This window comes from Sceloporus occidentalis, unplaced genomic scaffold (genome assembly GCF_023333645.1).
Source record: "Sceloporus occidentalis isolate IW3139 unplaced genomic scaffold, rSceOcc1.0.p SCAF_3, whole genome shotgun sequence".
Lineage (NCBI taxonomy): Eukaryota > Metazoa > Chordata > Lepidosauria > Squamata > Phrynosomatidae > Sceloporus > Sceloporus occidentalis.
Window position 1 is genome coordinate 121,805,516 of NW_028316983.1, and position 20,676 is coordinate 121,826,191.

Genomic DNA, 20,676 nt, shown 5'->3' on the forward strand with positions numbered 1-20,676 from the left:
AAGGAGGCAAGAGCAGAGAGAGAGGAGGTTTCAAGTGCCCTGGAGGGCTTCACAATAGAGGGCTCTTGGTGCTAAGAAACAGTGGCCCCATACAGACTGCCAAAATAAAGCTGCTTCGGGTCACTTTGGAGGTATGCTGTTTAAATGATGCATGTGTCCTAACAGTCTGGAAGCTGTGCCAAAGCTACGATCCAGTCCTAAGGACAGGAGTGCAGCTTTGGCGCGACTTCCAGGCTCTTAGGATGCATGCATCATTTAAACAGCATATCTCCAAAGTGACCCGAAGCAGCTTTATTTTGGCAGTCTGTATGGGGCCAGTGTTTTCCCTGAGAAAAAGTGCAGCCCGGTTCTTCTTCATGGTTTCTGTGAATACACACAAATGGGTTATTCTGCGCCTATGCAGATAACTTCAAAACTTTCTAAAATTGCTAGGGAAAACTTTTTGGTGGTAGCTTCGCCCACCTGTGTGTGTGTGTGTGTGTGTGTGTGTGTGTGTGTGTGTATCTCCCCTTTTTCTTCCTGTCTCTGATGTCCTTCTTTCTGGTAGGGCCTTGAGGAAGACCTGGGCTACTTGGTGGGTGACTGCCTTGTGGCAGCGGCATTTCTATCCTACATGGGGCCCTTCTTGTCGAATTACCGGGAAGAGCTTGTTTCTCACATCTGGATCAAGCAGGTGAGTTTTACTTACCTTTCCTGAGAGGGCAGCCTCCCTCTTTCTTCTTACTGGCACTGCGTTGGAGGAGGGACTTGGGGTTTTTTTTGAAGGCTGGCTTGAGCCAATTGTGGCTTCTGGAATGGCACTCCACAGGGCCCCAGTGGTGTTAGGCTGAGAAGCATAACCTACTTCTCAGAGGGTCTACTGGGTAGCAGCCAGGAGGATGAATCCAGCACATGACCTCCCTCAGCAAAGGAAGGGAAAGCAAGGCAGTTCAGGGCCAACCAACTTCTTTGCTGTTCTGTGCCTGTGCCTGCAGATCCGTGAGCTTCAAGTGCCCTGCTCCCCTTACTTCACGTGTGACAGCTTCCTCAGCAACCCAACGGTGGTGCGCACATGGAACATCCAAGGGCTGCCATCAGATAACTTCTCTACAGAGAATGGGATCATTGTCACTCGAGGCAACCGGTGAGTTCTAGTCTGTGATGTGACTGAGGTCCCAAAAGGCTTTTCAGTCACACATCCTGACCCACTCCAGAGCCCTGGGCCAACCCTTTTGGATCACCTCCTGACCCTTTCTTTGAAAGTTCAAGGAATCACCAGTATGTCCAAAAGTGACTTCTGGAAGAAGCTGACAAGGCCTCAGTGTGGCTGCAATGCCAATGCCCATCTTCCTTTCGCTTTTGGTCTTTCCCAGGTGGCCTCTGATGATTGACCCCCAGGGCCAGGCCACAAAATGGATCAAGAATATGGAATTAAAGAAAGTAAGTAGCGGTACTACATGCAGTACCTTGCCTGTCTGGGTTTGATAACTCCACACAGGCATCTCTTTGACCTCCTCTCCTGGTTCGTGTTGTTTTCTCTGGCCTAAACTTAAATGTTAGTCTTACTTAGAACTCAGACCCACTGAGCCAGTGGGTCTTATGTAAGTGTTTACAAACCAAATTTCCATCAGTTCAGAGGATCTAGTTGATTTGGGATTAATAAGTGGACGTAGGCCCTCTCTTTGTGCTCTCTTCTCCCTTTCATCCCTGGCCAGAAGTTACCCAAGAGGAGGGGTTACCCTTCCCACCTGCTTTGTAGCTGGGACTCTGCACTTGGTCCCTTTCAATGGGAGGATCTTCTTGTGCTTCAAGGCAAAATGATTTTTTTAAACAAATGTTGTGCCAGCTGTCAGAGCCAGTGTTTTTTTATTGGACAGCCAGGGAAGTTTTTGTTCTGGAAGCTAGTAGGAAAACAAGGATGTAAGAGGAGGGTGAACGATGTGCTCTGACTGTTGATGCTGCTGTGGTTTCTCCATCTGTTTTCTGATAGGGCCTAAAGATTATCGACTTACAGATGCCCGACTACCTGCGCATCCTAGAGATAGCCATCCGGCATGGCTCTCCAGTACTGCTGAAGAATGTGCAAGAGGAGCTTGACCCGACACTGGCCCCCATCCTCAACAAATCCGTCACCAGAGTGGGTGAGCTTCTGGCTTTCATCTGCTGCTTGGGAGAGAGGAGATGGAGAAACATATGGAATGCTGCTTTATATTATGGGGCATTCGAAGTGGGGACAGGGAGGAATAAGGGAGGGGGGTGGCACCTGGACAAGAGGGAAGGAAGCCTCATGGCCCAGATGGAGCACTGCCAGATCTGACTTCTGACTTTCTTCCGATGTGTGTATGGCAGGTGGACGCTTGCTGATAAGGATCGGGGACAAGGAGGTGGATTACCACCCTGAATTCCGCTTCTACCTAACCACCAAGCTGTCCAACCCACACTACACTCCAGAAACCTCCTCCCAGACCACCATTGTCAACTTTGCTGTCAAAGAGCAGGTAAAGGTTTGGGCTCATTGGCTTGAAAGCTGGGAGCCATATTCATCTCCTGTGGGAAGGGCAAACTATCAGAACCTAGAGATTTCCCACCAAAGAAGATTTGTGGGGAGGGAGCTGGAGTGACCTGGAGGCAAGAGGGAGAGCTTTGTTCTGAACTGTGGAGAGAAATGCAGCTGGGGGCAGGACAGAGAGGGCTGAACCACCCCATGTGCCCCGTGACCTCTTCAGGGACTGGAGTCTCAACTTCTGGGCATCGTGGTGCGAAGAGAAAGGCCTGAGTTGGAAGAGCAGAAGGACCACCTGGTGCTCAACATTGCGGCTGGAAAAAGGAAGCTGAAGGAGCTGGAGGACGAGATCCTGAGGTGAGAGCTGGGTGGAGGAAGAGTGAGGGTTTGGGCCTCCTGGTGTTGTGGGAGCAGGAGTGGCCATGCTGAGAGAAGTCATCAGAGGTGTAAATCTCTGGGAGGGAGAAAAACCAGGTTAAAAATGATTAAAAAGAGTTGTTTCTGAGGTTCAAGAACAAGAGGTGGTAGTCTTGAAGCCTGGAGTCCTGCGTTTAGTTCTGGGAACCTTATTTTAAGAAGTATATAGGCAAGGCAGAGCAGGTTCAGAGAAGGGCAACACGGATGATAAGGAGTGAGAACAAAGCATACAAGAACTGAGCTTGTTCAGTTTGCTCAAGAGAAGACTGAGGGGGTGACATGATGGCCTTCTTTAAATATCTCAAGGGCTGTCCCAGAGAGGAGATGACAGGTTTGTTCTCTGCTAGCTGAGAGGGTAGTAGCAGGTTTAATGCTTTGAAGTTACAGGAGGGTAGATTTTGACTGAGGGTTAGAATAAACTTTTTAACAGCGAGAGTGCTTTGGCAATGGAACCATAGAATCATAGAATAATAGAGTTGGAAGAGACTGCAAGGGCCATCCAGTCCAACCCCTCACCATGCAGGAAATCCGACTCAAATCATCCCCAACAGATGGCCATCCAGCCTCTGTTTAAAGACCTCCAAGGAAGGAGACTCCACTACACTCTGAGGGCGTGTGTTCCACTGTCGAACAGCCCTTACTGTCAGGAAGTTCTTCTTAATGTTGAGGTGGAATCTCTTTTCTTGTAGCTTGCATCCATTGCTCCGGGTCCTAGTCTCTGGAGCAAGTGAAAACAAGTCAGCTCCCTCCTCAGTATGGCATCCCTTCAAGTATTTAAACAGGGCTATCATATCACCTCTTTACCTTCTCTTCTCCAGGCTAAACATCCCCAGCTCTTTAAGTCATTCCTCATAGGACATGGTTTCTAGACCTTTCACCATTTTACTTGCCCTCCTTTGGAAACGTTCCAGTTTTTCAACATCCTTTTTGAATTGTGGCGCGCAGAACTGGACGCAATATTCCAGGTGGGGTCTGACCAAAGCAGAATAGAGTGGGACAATTACTTCCCTTGATCTAGATACGATACTTTTACTGATGGAGCCTAAAATTGCATTGCCCTTTTTAGCTGCCGCATCACTCATGTTCAGCTTGTGGTCTACTTGGACTCCCAGATCCCTTTCACATGTTGTCTCATTCAGCCAGGTGTCCTCCATCCTATATCTGTGCATTTTATTTTTCCGCCCTAAGTGCAGTACCTTGCATTTCTCCCTGTTGAAGTTCATTTTGTTAGCTGTGGCCCAACTTTCTAGTTTATTCAGGTCATCTTGAATGTTGATCCTGTCCTCTGGAATGTTAGCTACTCCTCCTAATTTGCTGTCATCTGCAAATTTGATAACAATGCTTCCAATTCTGTCATCCAAGTCATTGATAAAGATGTTGAATAGCACTGGGCCCAGGACAGAGCCCCACTGGACACCCCACTGGTCACTTCTCTCTAGGATGAAAAGGAGCCATTGTTCAGCACCCTTTGCGTTCAGCCAGTCAACTAATTACAAATCCATGTAACAGTTGCCTTGTCTATCCCACATTTTATAAGCTTGTTTACAAGAATGTCATGGGGAACCCTGTCAAAAGCCTTACTGAAATCAAGATATACGATATCCACAGCATTCCCTTCATCTACCAAGCTAGTAATTTTATCAAAGAAAGAGATTAGATTTGTCTGGCATGACTTCTTTCTTTGAAACCCGTGTTGACTTTTTGTGATTATGGCATTGCCTTCTAGATGTTTATTTATTTATTTAAGTATTTATATCCCGCCCTTCAGCCCTAATGGCTCTCAGGGCGGCTTACAATAATATTTATAATCAGACAATTAGGCTTACAATCTAAAAGACACGAAACAAAAGGAGAAGGGAATGATGGAGGGAAAAGGGATGAGGTCCAGTGGTTCTTTTCTCCCTCTGAGGAGATGGATTTGAGGGAGGGCTCTTCCTTCTTCCAGGCTGGCCCTGATGGAGCTGGACCTGCCTGGTGAACTCCCTCACCGGCCGAAAGATGACAGTTATGGAGGGCGGAGTGTCCTTCCTTCAGGCTAGCCTCGGACACTGAGCCAGCCTGTTCTCTCCCTCACCGGCCGAAAGATGACAGTTATGGAGGGAGGAGCCTCTTTCTTCAGGCTAGTCCCTGATAACACTGAGCCAGCCTGTTCTCTCCCTCACCGGCCGAAAGATGTTCACAGATTTTTTTTTTTAATGATCTGCTCTAGAATCTTTCCTGGTATTGATGTCAGACTAACTGGATGATAATTGTTGGGATCCTCTTTTTCCCCCTTTTTGAAGATGGGGACAACGTTTGCCCTCCTCCAGTCTGCTGGGACTTCTCCTGTTCTCCAGGAGTTCTCAAAAATTATTGCCAATGGCTCCGATATTACTTTTGCTAGTTCTTTTAATACCCGAGTTACGTGGGGGTGCAGATACTGCTTGCCCAGTTCCTCCCCCTTCCCAAGTTCCTCTAGACTCAATAGAGGCTAGTACGTTAACTAGTTCCCTAGAGAGGTGGTAGGGTCTTTTTCTCTGGATAGCTTCAAAAAGAGGCTGGACTGTTGTTCCAGAGTCTTCCAGGAAGGCTTCCTTGCTTCTTGATGGAGCTGCAAGGGGAACAGTGGGCTGATCTCAGCATTTTGAACTTTCCCATCGCTCTTCTAAGTAACCCTTTGTTCTGCCCTCAGGTTGCTGAATGAAGCAACAGGCTCCCTCTTGGATGATGTGCAGCTCGTGAACACTCTGCAGACCTCCAAGATCACTGCCACTGAGGTCACGGAGCAACTGGAGACCAGTGAGACAACTGAGATTAAAATTGACACAGCTCGGGAGGTGAGACCCACCTGTGGAATTTCATTTTATTTTTATTAATTTATATCCCACAGAGTGACAATGGAGATCCTGGTGCTGAGTGTGCTGTGGAAGGTCCCGAGTTACGTGGGGGTGCAGATACTGCTTGCCCAGTCCCCCCCCCCTTCCCAAGTTCCTCTAGAATCAATAGAGGCTAGTACGTTAATTTCTAAATGAAGGAAGGCATTCTGATAATTCATGAAGGGAAATCTCCAGACCTAGGGAAAGTTCCTTTTTTGCACTACAACTTCCAGAATCCCCCAGCCTGTTTGGCCAGTGCCCCAGCCTCCTCCTCCTCCAGCTGTAGCCCCCTTGCTGCTGCCCTTTTCCTGCTCACTGACTAACCAGGTGCATGTTCACTGCCAGGGCTATCGTCCATGTGCTCAGAGAGCGTCCATCCTCTTCTTTGTCCTCAATGACATGGGCAGGATCGACCCCATGTACCAGTTCTCCCTCGATGCCTACATTGACCTGTTCAACCTCAGCATCACCAAGAGCCACCGGAGTGCCAAGCTGGATGAGAGAATCCGCTTCCTCAATGAATATCACACTTACGCTGTCTACAGGTAACTTGGCCTGTGCAACTAGATAAACATGGCACACTACTCCTCTCTGCCACCATGATCCATCCAGATTTCACACCTTAGAAAGGTTATTTTTTAGGGACTATAGACCCTCAAATTCCTTTGCCTGGCTGGGGCATTTAGCCATAGTCCAAAACATTAATATGTCCAGGCTCTAATCCAGAGAGATAAAAATTTGCTCTTAAGGCCACCTTATCAGTCATCATTTCTCCTTTTCCACTATGTCAAGCAATCTGTACACTGGGGTCTCTTTCACTGGACAAGAAGCAAGTACAATGTTGCTAAGGGAGAGCAGTTCCTTGATTCTCTCCTGACTGCTCCTTCCACAAACAAGCAAAGGACAGGCCAGAATGCCTTCCAGACAGACACTAGAAGTGTAGCTTCAAAAGAGGAGCTAGTCAGTTCTATCCATCTCAATCCTTCCCCTCTCGCTTTGCCAAGGTATACCTGCCGGGGCCTCTTTGAACGACACAAGTTGCTCTTCAGCTTCCAGATGTGTGCCAAAATCCTGGAAGTCTCTGGCAACCTCAAGATGGATGAATATAACTTCTTCCTGCGTGGAGGAGTGGTAAGCACCAGATGGAGACATGAGGAAACAGCCGGCACTTGGCCTGGCCTGCAGAGATTTTAGGCTGCTGTGCTGTTAGGATGAGAATGCAGGCAAGAGCCAGACTGTCAGGCCTTGTAGTCTGGTATAGTTGACACAGACTGGCAGCAGTTTTTCAGGGTTTCAGAGAAGACTCTTTCCAAGTCCTAGCAGGAAATTCCTGAGACTGAACCTAGAACTCTCTGCTTACAGAGAATTTGGCAATCACATTGCTTACATGACAAGAGAACTTCTTTGATGTGGAACTCCCAATTCATGTTCTGTGGGGGCACCTTTTCTTTGGAGTTGTACCTGCTTTAAATTTCACATGAGCCAGAGCTAAACACATGGAAAAAGCCTGTCCTTCTCCTTTTACTGTTCAGTATGCATATTCTGTCTGACTTTGCCTTCTTTGACCCTCTTGTCCTTCTGTCATTGTCCTTTGCTTCCTTCTGCCCTCTGCTTTTTGCATTCTGTGGGATTAACAGTTGGGAAGAACCTTGATGCACAAAGGATGACCCTATGTGGTTCATCCAGCCCTCCAGTTCTGCTTCAGTGGTGAACTTTATCTAGGAATGGGTTACTACTGGAGCATGGAAATGTTATGCTTTTGGACTTGAGACTGGGGGATCCTAGAAGTTATAGTCCCAAAAAGTAATGTTTCTAAGCTCTGGTTTATGCCTATGCAAATGACTTCATGCTTGATCCCATGCTTATGTGTGGGAAGCCTTCTCCAATATGAGTTCTGCCATTTTGGAAGCCCCTGGGCATGCTCAGAGCTCCTTATTGGGGAACCTTTTTGTCACACTCTTTGCTAAGCAGAGCCTACTGATGTGAACTTCTGCTCTGTGTTTGTTCTGTGCCTCAGGACTGGCTGTAAAGAGGTGCATTGTTTTATGTCTACTTTTTGGTAAGAAGACACAGCACAGGTGTCTTACTGCTCGTGGAAGGTCTTGCTTTGTTAGGTGCAGTTTGGAGATTGCACAGTTAAAGATCAAGGCCTAAGAGAGGCAGGAAGACTCAGTCTTGCCTGCTGCTTGGATTTAATCAGCAAGTTGTTGCCCCAGATCTCACACTCATAAGTGTTCTGGCTTACTGCACTCCTTGAGCCCTGAGTAAATGATGCCACATTTGAAAATATGGAATGATGAAGTGACCTCTGACTCTTTGAAACCTCTCCAAACATCACTCTTGGAAATGCTTAGGATTCAGTCTTGGTAAACCTGCTACACTGGCAGAATTAGACATTGCTCCTGGATTCCTTATGGCTCTGCCTTCACTATCGCACACTCCTTCCAGGGCAGACTTATTCCCTGCAGAGGAAGCTGGGAAATCAGCTTTCAAAATCTTGCTAGACCTTACTTACAGACAGTGCGGGGCACTAAAGGACAGAAAGTAGCTTGGCTTTCTGTGAGCTGTTTTGTGAACTGGCCAGGAGGTTTCCCAGTCCCTGGGCTTTGTAATCTGAGATGTGCTTGGGGTGACAGCCAGGGGCTTAGAAGGAAGACCACAGAGGGAAAATAAGCCATCTGTGTGTGTGTGTGTGTGTGTGTGTGTGTCCATTACTTGTCAGCATATGTATTAGAGATATTTTGTAACACCTTAGAGACTAACTGAAAGAAAGTAAGAAGTTGGCAACATGAGTTTTCATAGGCTTCAGTCTACTTAAGATGCTTTTGGTGGAGCATTTGTCAGCATCTGGTGATCCCATGAGTTGCGTAGGGCTTTCTTAGACAAGGTATCCTCAAGTGTGGCTTTTGCCAGTTTCTTCCTCTGAAATAGAGCCTACAGCAAAGTATTTTTTGGTAGTCTTCCATCTAAGTGCTAACCAGGGCTGACCCTCCTGAGCTTTCATGATCACATGGGATCTGGGAAGACACCCCAGCTTCTTGCCAACTGGATTTATTTTCTGCTGCCTCATTTGGGTGGGGGTCCTTGGAGCAACAGCAGCTGAGAAATGACCAGAGGTGTGTTCCTCTTATGGGGCCAGTCTACCCAGGCTACTGCCTTATAGAGCTGGCCCTGTCAGCCTTTTGGTAAGAATTGCAAATGAAAGTGTGTGTCAGAGCCTGAGGTTTTCAGGCTTCTCATTATTGCATGCTCCATTCTTCCCCCTAAGGTAATGCTCTCCCCTCAAGGCAGTGATTTTTTAATATCTGACTCTCAAGAGGCTTTGGATTTCAGCTCCCAGAGGCCACTAGCAGCAGGGGAGTTCTGGGAGTTGAAGTCTAAAACATCTGGAGGTCACAAGGTGAGAATAACTGCCCTATGGGGAGCATTCCTTTCCTCTTGGAAGAAATGTAGGCAAAATGTAACTATTGGGCATATTTCAGGCATTCTTGGTTGTTTGGCAGATGTTTATTGTTGATGTGAGGTACCTGTCGCTTGTTTCCTTTTCTGTTTTTATGGGCATATATGAGACAGTGAAGTGCAGAACAGAAAAATAGCTTTGCAGTCCCGTAGTGCTGCAAACTCCAAACTAACAGACTTGGGAAATAAATAAGTAAAGCTTATATGCCAAACTGGCCCTTGCATGTATAGTATTTTGCCTTTAGGGTTACTTTCGAACTGTATGGATCATGTCTTTATTATAGGCCATTGACTTTCTATCTCTAAATTGATCTTTTTATTTAGAATATATTTATGCGAGTTCTACCTATTAATTTCCTGCCTCTGTAGGTTTGATGATGGCCAGCCCTGTGAGTTAGGTCTTGTGTTTCCTTCTTTCTTGTCATGCTGCAAACTCCACCTGCCTTAGCCTTAGCCCTGGCTCTGCCCCCACCTCAGCTACAGTCTCTGGTTAACTCTTCCTGCTGGGTTCATGGTCTTTCATTCAGAAACATTTCTTCACTCCTGGTTTAGACAAATCTTGACAACTAGGTGACTAGGACTTGCTTTGTGAGAAGCCCCAGGTCTTCAGCCATTCCTGTCTCTGGCCTTGGGCAGGAGTGGGCCATGTCCTCCTCTGGTCCTTTGGTCACTTGCTCTCCCTTTGTCCCTCCTTGTAGGTGCTCGACAGGGAAGGGCAGATGGACAATCCCTGCACAAGCTGGTTAGCCGATACCTACTGGGACAACATCACTGAGCTGGACAAGCTCACCAACTTCCATGGCATCATGAACTCTTTTGAGCAATACCCTCGTGACTGGAACCTATGGTACACCAGCTCCAAGCCGGAGAAAGCCATGCTGCCAGGTCAGACACCATACTGGGGCTGAGGGAGCTTTCCCTTCTTCCTGGGAAACTAGCTGGCATCTTGGTGGTCAATCCCAGCTAAAGTAGACCCATTCCATCCATGGTTTTAATGGTGAGTCAACACATAGGCAAATCTCTCATTCATCAGAATTTTAAATAAATTTAGGCTTTTGTGTGATTAGATTACATGAGAGAAGTTGAGTGCAGTTTGCTCCTTCCTCTTGTGTCTGGAAAAGGGGAAAGGTAGTTACCCACAGTCCTGTAAAGTACCTAGAACTCCTAAAAATGGCCAGCTCCAGGAACAGGTCCTAGGGCAAGTTGATGCCTCCACATAGCAAAGATGGGTAGGTGTCTGGGCATCTTGGTTCCAGTGATGACAGCTCTTGTTTTCCAGCCTTTCCCCCATCCATACACCCACTGTCTCCCCCTGCAGGTGAGTGGGAGAACTCCTGCAACCAGATGCAGCGGATGCTGATTGTCCGGTCTTTGCGTCCAGATCGTGTGGCTTTCTGCGTCACAGGATTCATAGTCTCCAACTTGGGCTCCCAGTTCATCGAACCACCTGTGCTTAACATGAGATCAGTGAGTGGATAACATTTCTGGGGCTGGGAAGGAGGGCACCCTTTTGTGTCATCCCTTCACGTTGTGGACTACAGTCTCTACAACTAGACTCTGAGACAGGACAACTGAGGGATGTTCCACAGTTTTGACCTACAGGAGCTGGTGAATCTAGTGTGTTTCTCAGAATTTACAACATGGAGGTAACACTGCTGCCTCCAAGCAACAAGTTACTCCTCCTGCGAATGTGGTTGTAACTTTGCTCCTTCTGAGAAGTAGTGTGACAGTTGCCAAGATGTTACTTGGAAAAGGAACCAATAACAACCATTCACATTGGGGGAAGAGAGTGTTTTAAATATAGTCTTCTTTTACCTCCAAACAAGGATCCTGCAAGTCTCAGCTTAGCAGAAGACCTGGCAACTTCTTGCTTCCCCTTTCCCTCTTCTTCAGAAAAATGCTTCAGCTTCAGACTGATGGGTTATACAATGCTGTAGGAAGTGTGGCATTCACACTTGATGGAGGACTAGCTAATACTGTCAAGATGGCAATGTAATGAGTAATGTTACAACTGGAACAAGCACCTTATCAAATTAAATTGCATCTGATGTGTATCATTACAAATTACTTTGAAATTGCAATGTTTTCAGCTCTACCAATATGTCCTCCTTCAGCCAAGGAAAGCAGAAATAATAATAATAACAATAACAACAACAACAATAATAACAATATTTATGACTTATATGCTCTGTCTTTCCACTAAAAAATTTGTATGTAAGGCAGTAAGCAAAGACATTTAAAAAGATTCAGAACAAATTAGAATCAGACCCAGCAGTTGAATAATGAAAATCCAGTAATCAAAGCTTGTTAGCTCTCCAGGTCATTGATTGCCTTTTCCATCTCTTCCTCCCCCCCCCCCCCCACTCAGGTGGTGGACGACTCCACAACAAAGACCCCACTGATCTTTGTGTTGTCCCCTGGTGTTGATCCCACGTCCGCCCTCCTTCAGCTGGCAGAGCAGTCGGGCATGTCCCAGCGCTTCCATGCCCTCTCACTGGGCCAGGGCCAGGCACCTATTGCCACTCGCATGATTAAAGACGGCGTCCGTCAGGGTGAGTGCCAAAGGAGAAAGGAAAGGCTGTTTCCCCCTCCCCTCCAGTTCATGGGAGATTCGTTCAGCCCTCTGGAGCAAGAGTGGAGAAAGTGTGGCCCATGCCTTGCATATGGTCCTTGGCCCCCACTTTAATAGTCTTGGAAACCCCCTACCAGTCCCCTAAAGCCCCTAAACATCTTTCAGTTTTGGGAAGAGAAGTTTTTTGTGACCTTTGGGCAATATTTGCATGAAAATTGTGCAGAAAGTCCCACAAACACACAAAAACAGGGAGTATTACCTCTATCGCAACCTCCAAAGTAAAACAAGAGAGAATGCCAGTGTTTTCAATCCTTCCCTTCTCAAAATGGTCACCAAAAGTGAAGTGACATAATTTCTGGTTGCCATTTTGAAAGGAAGTGTAATGAATTTAGGTGTGCTGTGGGGGAGGATGAAGCCCATGGAGGGGGCTGGGGGGAAATGGCACTCCCCTGCTGTAGAATTCCTTTTTTTTTTAAGTGGGGAGGCCATCCCTACCATCCTCTCTCTCTGTCTCTCTCTCTCTCTCTCTCTCACAGAGCCTTTTCATTCATAGTCCCTTCCTCAGCTTTCTGTGTCACAGTGCATTCCTTCCAGCTGCAGGTCCCTTTGGGCCTCTGCAGAATGCCCAAGTTTACCTCTTGTTTCTTGGCAGGTAACTGGGTCTTCCTGGCCAATTGTCACCTCTCCCTCTCCTGGATGCCTCAGCTGGACAAGCTGGTGGATCAACTGCAGGTAGAGGAGCCGCATCCGTCCTTCCGCCTGTGGCTCAGCTCAAGCCCCCACCCCGACTTCCCCATCTCCATCTTACAAGCTGGCATCAAGATGACAACGGAGCCTCCCACGGTGAGAGCAGAGGGCCAGGCAACACTAGAAGGGGTGGGAGAGGCAGGGCCAAGTCTCACTATTTCCTATTGTATCTAACCCATTTTCTGAATGCCAACTTAGGCTGAGGAAATGTCTTCACTTGTTTTTAGCTCCCTCCTCTTTTCAGCCCAAGTTATCTTTTCTCTCCTCCTTTCTTTTGCATTGGGAAGTTCATGCAAGATCAGTTTTCTGTGGAAGAGAGATAGATTCGGAAAAAATTCTCAAGATGTGCAAACACACAGCTTGAGAAGGGGCTGGTAGTAGGGTTACCAGGTGAGGGCTGCCCCAGGCCAAAAAGTGAGACCTTGTGATGCCATTGGCGGGAGGAGACCCCAATAATCTTAAAAGGGGCAAACCCCTCGTAATGTGATTAAACATGAGTCCTTAAGTCCTGGCAAGTCTAAGGTATGCCATTCAAATCAAAGCTACCCACTCTAACAGGCAAGGAAAATATGTGTACACACACTTTTCAAGACAGCACTTTTGCCCTGAGAGTTGTCACTCTTGCCCTGTGAACTGGAGAAACTGGGTCAGGCCTTGAGATCTGGGGAATCTAGTAAGTGGTTGGGTTGAATAAAGCACCAATGGTGTTAGAAGCCAGGCAGACTCATCACAATCCCCTAGATCTAAGAAGCTTGAGAACAGTACACAAAGCCACTCTCTTCCTCACTATCCCCATCATTCCCCTCCAGGGAGCCACCAAGAGACGTCTTCATTCCTGGGGAACAGGTAGCCAACCAAAGCAGGTTATGAAATGACCTCTTAATTTTTCCAGTTCATCAGCCTAAATTGCTGGTTTTCAGTTGAGGGAGACGATTCTGTCCATCTGCAGGGCAGGAAAAATAATCTAGTTCGGCTTTTTCCAGACCTTGCTTTTCCTTCTCAGCACTCCACCAAGTTCTGGGATTTGTCAGGTGTCTGAGGTCAGCTGTCTCTCTCATCCCTCACCCTTCTTCCCATGACAGGGCTTGAAAGCTAATATGAAGCGCCTCTACCAACTCATCACGGAGCCCCAGTTCAACCGCTGCACCAAGCCGACCAAGTACAAGAAGCTACTCTTTGCCCTCTGCTTCTTCCACAGTGTTCTGCTGGAACGCAAGAAGTTCTTGCAGTTGGGCTGGAACATCATTTATGGCTTCAATGACTCAGACTTTGAGGTGATGCGATTGGGAGGGAGGAGGAGGGGATGCTGAGCAGTTTGGGACAGCCAAAGAAAGCAAAGGGCAGGGTGTTGGCAGATTGTACCCTCCCTTGTAGAGTCTCAGGTCCAGTGTACCCAGAGACAATGCCCTTCAAACTGTGGTCTGTTGTTCCAGGAACTGACACTTAGTAGTAATAATAATAATAATTTGTATTTCCCCCGCCTCTCCCAGATGGATGGAGGCGGGATTACAACTCAGCAGTAACAATAAAATACAAGAATAACACATATAATTTCAAACATTAAAACAGTTAAAAACAGTGCAGTCAACATTTGTCTCCTTAAGGGTTGTCAGGGCAGAACTATCTCATGTCCTGAGAGTTAGGGGCTAAAACCTGAGGCCTAGGGACACCCCAATGTGATGTCACAGGGGAAAGCCCTGATAATGCTACAAGGATGCTTTCAGTGGGAGTCAGTCCTTGGTGAGGTCATGAAGCACGTACATTAAGCACTACCATAGCTGCACAGAGAATGCCATTAAAATTAAAAAAGAACACCAAGTCTAATAAATGAGGAATATAGTCTATATTCCATTTAATGCTGCTGAATATTGGTTACAAAAAGCAGTATCAGGGTTTTAAAAAAAATTTGGAGGACCAGTAGAGGGGATGCAGAAGAGGACCTGGGGGTAACATGCTGTTAGCAAGCTGTACCTTGTCCATCGCTACTTGAGAATATGATTCACAAACAAGTGTTATGAGTATTTGGGGGGTGGTGGGGCTGGCAGCAAGATAGGTGGGCAGGTGCTGGACAGGTGAGTTGTTGGAACATAGCTTGGTGTTGCTCCCAGAGTAAACAGCACTCAGAGGAAGGGGGTGAAAGACTGCCAGAGGTCTGCACAGTCCTCCCTAAGGATTCATCTCAGGCCAAAAGGCCTGCTCCTAGGCTGCCTGGAGAACCTCCACCAACTTTGTCCACCCAATCTCCTGAAGACCTGGTTCCGATTTAGCATGGATTTTTCTCCTCCCTCCTAGGTGTCTGAGAACCTCCTGAGCCTCTACCTGGATGAGTACGAGGAGACGCCCTGGGATGCCCTCAAATACCTGATTGCAGGCGTCAATTACGGGGGCCACGTGACAGATGACTGGGACCGCCGACTCCTGACCACTTATATCAATGACTACTTCTGCGAGCAAAGCATCGCCGCCCCTTTGTACAAGTTAGTGTGGAGGGAGCTCTGTCAAAAGTTTGGGGTCCTTGGAAGTCTGGAGGAAGGCTCCTAGAAAGCAGGATTCCATAGGGTCTGTTTTTGTGAGTGATAGGGAGCAGAGTAGAGAAGAGATTATTCCTTCTTCAGAAGATAATTTTTATTGGGGAGAGGTTAGTACAGGATCATTCTCTTGTATGGTTGTAAAAGCACTTTGCCCAGGTCTGAAATTCTTTGCTCATCTCTCCCCTGTTGTGCTGTACAACTGGAGTTCTTCTCTTGTTCTCCCTGTTAGTTATGTTGTCAGGAGATTGTTCTCTTGATCAAGAGAAGGTTGGGATGGGGATGAAAATGGAGTCCACAGCCCTAGGAACCACACGGTTCTTCTTCCACAAATTAATTCACCCACCTCAGAGCTGGTAGGCAGGATGATCATTTGTCCTGTCAAGCACAGGAGCTCTGCTTCTCTACTTTGTTCCTTTCTCCTTTGAGAAAATTCTGTCCTTTCTCTTTTACCTTTTCTTCAGGGTGAAACCCTCAGGGACTCTTTATTTTCCTTTCCAGCTGTTTTACAGCCATAGAATGGTTTCCTGGTACTGTGCTTTTTTTTTTATAGAGGCCTAGCATTAGAGAATGGTCGCTGAGAATACCTTGGTAGGGTGTGTCCTTGCAGTTCAGATTTGGTATACAAAGGGTGCACATGGGGAAGGAATGCTGTGGGGTAGTTGGGGGTGGAAGAATGTGGAAAGAAATGTCTTCATGGATGGCAGTAAAACTGGCCTTTACCTGCAGGCTCTCTGCGCTGGACGCCTATTACATCCCTAAGGATGGCAACCTAGCCTCTTACAAGGAATACATCACTCTACTGCCTGGCATGGATGCCCCGGAGGCCTTTGGCCAGCACCCCAATGCTGACGTGGCCTCCCAAATCACAGAAGCCAGAACACTTTTCGAAACCCTGCTTTCCCTACAGCCCCAGACAACACCCACTGGAGTGCCTGGGCAGAGCCGTGAAGATAAGGTACCAACCCCAGGGGCAGAATAGAAGTGGGTCAGTGTGGCATTAGGACCTTTTGCCATCCCAAAAGGAAGCACATTTCTAAAACAAGAAGTCCCAAGATTCAAGGCCTCTTATGTGAAAGCCTCATACCTTTCTAGTGGCGAGTGGTAGGTCTTGCCCCACAACACTGGGGATGACAATAAACCCTGTGCATCCTCAGAGGCATATCCTAGGGTTGTGATTTCACTCCTACAAAGGCTGATACTAAATCTTGCTGTTCTGATGTCAAACAGCACCCAGTCCCAGATGTAAACATCAGTGGTACTTGGTCCTTATTCATAGCCCTCACTATCCCTGCATTTTCCATCACTTGTGGGTAACCCAAAGTATACCTACTTTGGTCACGTCTGTCAGCTGAGTTTTGAGCATTCTGGGACAACACAAAGTTACCTTTGGAAGCTATGATTCCCAGGCTCTTATACCCCACCCAGCACAATAGTCAGTGAGCATGCTCACTTGGTAATTCTGGAAGTTGTTGCCCAAAAAGTAACTTCCCTATGCTTTGGAAAAGATAGAGAGAGAGTCCCTGTTCATGCAGCATGTGGTCTTGCCTGCTCTGCTAGGTACTGGAGCTCTCAGCTGACGTGCGCAGTAAGATCCCAGAGGAGATTGACTATGAGGGCACCAGCAAGGTCCTCTCCACTGACCCTTCCCCACTGAACGTGGTCTTGCTGCAGGAGATCCAGCGTTACAACTCTTTGCTGCAGGTCATCAGGTGAGGTGGGGAGGGCACTTCAGCCACAGCCCATGCCACCCTTGCCTCTCTTCTTTCCTCTGTGTGGGGAGCTGTGAGTTTCTTGGTCTCAGCTAAAGGACACAAGCCTAGAATCCGGCTTCCTTGGACTGACATTGGCTCAGCCTTCCCCCAAAGTCAGTGTTGACCTGTTCCTTGCTTGTAAAGAGAGAGTGAGGTGAGCAGTGTGTTCTCTGCCAGCAGAGATGGAGCCACTCTTTTCTCTTCCTCAGAACAAACTGAACTCCCTACCTGGAAATGTTGTAGCAGAAAGAGACTCTCTGTATGCTCAGAGGCACTTTCCCCTTCCTGAGTTGGCCTTTTGCAGGAAACCAGTTCTGGCCTGCATCCCTGTAACTTTTGCCTCATCCCTTTGTGTGACTCCCTTCCTTCTTTTCTGCCCCTATAGTTCCTCTCTGATAGAACTGGAGAAGGGCATCCAAGGCCTGGTGGTCATGTCAACAGACCTTGAGGAGATCTTCAACTGCATATTTGATGCCCGCGTGCCCCCCATTTGGGAAAGGGTAAGGCCCTAAGAGCTGCTGCTTCTTTCCCTCCCCTTTCTGTGGAGGTGGCATGCTCTCCCCTTGGCTACCAGGTAAAACCTGACAGAGATTTGGGACACGGACACAGGAAGGGCAAAGGGACCAATCCAAAGGCTCCAAGAGGTTCATCTTCTTGAAAAGGGTGCCTCTGGCACTTCCACCAGCACTGCTGGAACCTTGTAAGGCGAAACAACTCCTGTTTCTTCTTTGGTTTCTCAACACATTTTCCCTGGTTTTTTTAACCCCAGGGGCAATCTGTGTTTAAGAAGAGGGGTTTGCAGAATCCCTTCTGGGACCCACTAGTTTTCCCTTTCTCCTTCTCTCCTCCACAACCTTCTACTTCTGAGACAGAGATTTCCCACTAGGGAAACAGAAATAATTCATAAACCTCTTTTAAGGTAAAAAGTTCCCCCACTGAGGGAAAAGAAGGATTTCAAAAGCTGTTCTTCTGAGGTAAAAGATTCCCCAGCTACATACCAAACCTTTCCAAGTCACTGGAGTTGGGGGAGGCAAGAAGCAGTTCTTGTCAGGTAATAAACGGCTGGTGTCTTGAGAGAAGCACTTTGCCGGAGGTTTTTTTAATTTTTGTTTTGCAAGGCTGCAGTGGTGAATCCTCCCTTCTTTGGGGGAAATTGTCTGTCACATCCAGCTGTTTCCTTCCCCTATAGGCCTATCCATCCCAGAAGCCGCTAGCTGCCTGGACCCGGGACCTGGGCCTCCGCGTGGAACAGTTTGCCCGCTGGGCAAATACCGCTCACCCTCCCGTGCTTTTCTGGCTCTCTGGTTTTACGTTTCCTACTGGGTTCCTGACTGCTGTGTTGCAAGCTGCCGCTCGCCAGAACAATGTAGGAAATGTTATGAGGAAATGGGTAGTGGGGTGGGTGAATGGGAGAGCTCTTAGTTATGGGGTGTGGCAAAATGGGGACATTACTCCCCCAAATAGGAATTCTACACCCCCACCCCCCGTTCCTTCATTACCCCAAATTTTAGCATTGCAATTACTTAAAACTTCACTCAAGTGTTTAGAAAAATACAGTTTGGGGCATCTAAAGGAAAGAGGCAGGCAGAGTGACCAAGAGAATGCAAACACAGCAAACAGAAAAGTTCTAGGTATTTACAGTTATCTGTGTCTCACTCTCTCCAATGCTATAAATTTGGGTGCTGAAGGAAAATTTCAGTGGGGCAGCAAAAGTCTTATTTCGGTAGGGGATGTGCTATCTTTACTTTGCCCCTGTCCCCATTGCTACAGCCCCAGAGGTTTGTAATGGGAGTTTATCAGACAAGGGAAATTGGAAGTATAATCCAATGGCAATCTGAACGCAATCATTGGGTTTCACATTATTGTGTGATAGCCTACTACACACAAATTCGGGCAATGGGAAGTCAGTCCAAGCACAATCATGGGGTGTCACGTTATTGCATGACAGACTACCACACGCAAATTCGGGCAATGGCATGCTATTTTCGGGCAATGAGAAGCCAATTCAAACACAATTCACATTCACGTAAATCCACTGAACTAGCGAATTCACGTAAATGCGTTCTGGACCCACTTTCTTTTCATTCAAAATTAAGAGATATTCCTCAGTGTGATAAAGTCCATGGTCTAAGGAAGAAGCTGATGGGGAGGGGAGCAGGGCCAAAGGGCCCTGCGTGTCTCTTTACTATTACCTTGAAACGGGATCTGTGTGTCCGGCTGCGGAGATAGGACAGGAAGGGGAAGCGAGGCTGAGTGAGGGAAGCTGAGGCCTGTGATTCCTCACAGTCAGACTTTGTGGTTCAGGCTGCAGGTAGGAAGGAGAAGGACTAATGGTGAGAGCCAGCGCACTTGTATTCTCAAGGATAGAAAGCTTCGGGGTGGGCTACTCTCAGCATCAGTGCTGGGGACCCCTGGATTGTGGAGGCATCTCACTTTCCTCCTCACTTTGTTCCTTTTAGATCTCAGTTGATACTCTCTCTTGGGAATTCATTGTCTCCACTGTAGATGACAACAACCTGGTGTATCCACCCAAGGTAGGTGTGCTCCCTCTTTTGTGGAGGGTTATGGATTGGGACCTTCTGGAAGCTTGTGCCCAGACTTCAGCCCTCCTTCTTCTGTCTCTCCTCCCACCCCACCTGCCCTCCTGCCACTTCCCAACCCTCAGGAAGGAGTCTGGGTCCGAGGTCTCTACCTGGAGGGTGCCGGCTGGGACAAGAAGAACTCCTGCCTGATGGAAGCTTTGCCCATGCAACTGGTCTGCCCCATCCCCACCATCCACTTCAAACCAGTGGAGTACAAGAAGAAGAGCGGCAAAGGTGGGCCTGGGAAGGCTGGAAGAGAGGAAGTTGTAGAGTAGCCTGGAAGAGAGGAGACAGGGAGACAGTGGCCTGCTTTGGCCCATGTTGTTTCTTATGACTGGTAGCAAATGGGTCTCTCCAGAGACGCCAGGCAGGGGCCTGATCCCATCATCCAGACCATTGTACTTGCCAGGCAGGCATGGTATCACTGGGTGATGCTCCCAGCTTTGAAGTCGGGAGAGGCAGAGTTTGGAAGACTTGCTCTAGTAGGCTACAATGAGTTGTAACCTCCTAAAGGAAATTTTCTCCACCAGCCATGCTGGATGGGAAATTAAAGGAGTTATAATCCAAAAAAGGTACTTCTGTAAGCTCCAAGAAGCCATTTGTCCATGGGAAATTCTGGGCCAGATTCTGACCAAAAACAGTTGTTTTCCTTCACTGTGCTTCTTAGTTCTGCTGCCAAGCAGCAGCTGCCACATCCTTCCCTGGCGCTGCCTGAGGGCCTCTTCTTGTTTTCTCTGTCTCCAGGGATGTACTCCTGCCCTTGCTACTATTACCCTAACCGGGCTGGCACTTCCGGGCGGCCCTCTTTTGTCATTGGCGTTGACCTGCGGTCCGGAACAATGACCTCTGACCACTGGATCAAACGGGGCACTGCCTTGCTGATGAGTCTGGATAGCTGAAGATAAACCTCCCCTTTCTACTTCTCCAGGAAAAAAACTTTCCTCTTTTGACTTTTCCCTGATTTATTTCCCCCTGCTCCCATTATTGTTCTAGTTAAAATTAAATAGTTATTTTGTTCAATGCATTTGTTGTACATCATGTGTATGTTATTTGGAAACCTGTGCTGAGGTGATACATTGGAATTGCTGTTTGTTTTTTAAAAGCACCCCACAAAACTCAGAAAAGCTTCTTTGGGGTCTGCAACTCCCAGAATCCCCCAGGTATGATGGGATTCTAGGAGCTGTAATTCAAAAGAGGAACTTTCCCAAATTGCATTTAGCTGGGGGAAAGCCCACTCTAGTTTTGTTACATCACCAGCATGAATTCCAGTATGAGGCATC

At 47.6% G+C, this 20,676-nt stretch overlaps 1 protein-coding gene across 5 annotated transcripts in view; it reads left to right on the forward strand.

Annotated features, from left to right (window-relative positions):
• The window catches only part of LOC149316677 (dynein axonemal heavy chain 2-like), a 122,985-nt gene extending 102,565 nt beyond the window's left edge, over window positions 1-20,420 (forward strand). For 4 of the 5 annotated variants that reach the window (XM_089516014.1, XM_089516012.1, XM_089516015.1 and 1 more), the window contains 22 exons: window positions 548-673; window positions 975-1,123; window positions 1,353-1,419; window positions 1,970-2,120; window positions 2,329-2,477; window positions 2,706-2,839; window positions 5,571-5,715; window positions 6,100-6,299; window positions 6,759-6,885; window positions 9,912-10,098; window positions 10,532-10,680; window positions 11,582-11,765; window positions 12,438-12,628; window positions 13,615-13,806; window positions 14,825-15,009; window positions 15,790-16,018; window positions 16,621-16,772; window positions 17,200-17,314; window positions 18,004-18,180; window positions 19,274-19,348; window positions 19,480-19,630; window positions 20,141-20,420. In XM_089516014.1, the coding sequence (XP_089372140.1) occupies window positions 548-673; window positions 975-1,123; window positions 1,353-1,419; window positions 1,970-2,120; window positions 2,329-2,477; window positions 2,706-2,839; window positions 5,571-5,715; window positions 6,100-6,299; window positions 6,759-6,885; window positions 9,912-10,098; window positions 10,532-10,680; window positions 11,582-11,765; window positions 12,438-12,628; window positions 13,615-13,806; window positions 14,825-15,009; window positions 15,790-16,018; window positions 16,621-16,772; window positions 17,200-17,314; window positions 18,004-18,180; window positions 19,274-19,348; window positions 19,480-19,630; window positions 20,141-20,295 (3,390 nt within the window). In that variant the 3' untranslated portion in view covers window positions 20,296-20,420. The remainder of the gene's footprint in view (window positions 1-547; window positions 674-974; window positions 1,124-1,352; window positions 1,420-1,969; window positions 2,121-2,328; window positions 2,478-2,705; window positions 2,840-5,570; window positions 5,716-6,099; window positions 6,300-6,758; window positions 6,886-9,911; window positions 10,099-10,531; window positions 10,681-11,581; window positions 11,766-12,437; window positions 12,629-13,614; window positions 13,807-14,824; window positions 15,010-15,789; window positions 16,019-16,620; window positions 16,773-17,199; window positions 17,315-18,003; window positions 18,181-19,273; window positions 19,349-19,479; window positions 19,631-20,140) is intronic. The other variant, XM_089516016.1, reaches the window with a different exon arrangement.
• Window positions 20,421-20,676: the final 256 nt, after the last annotated feature.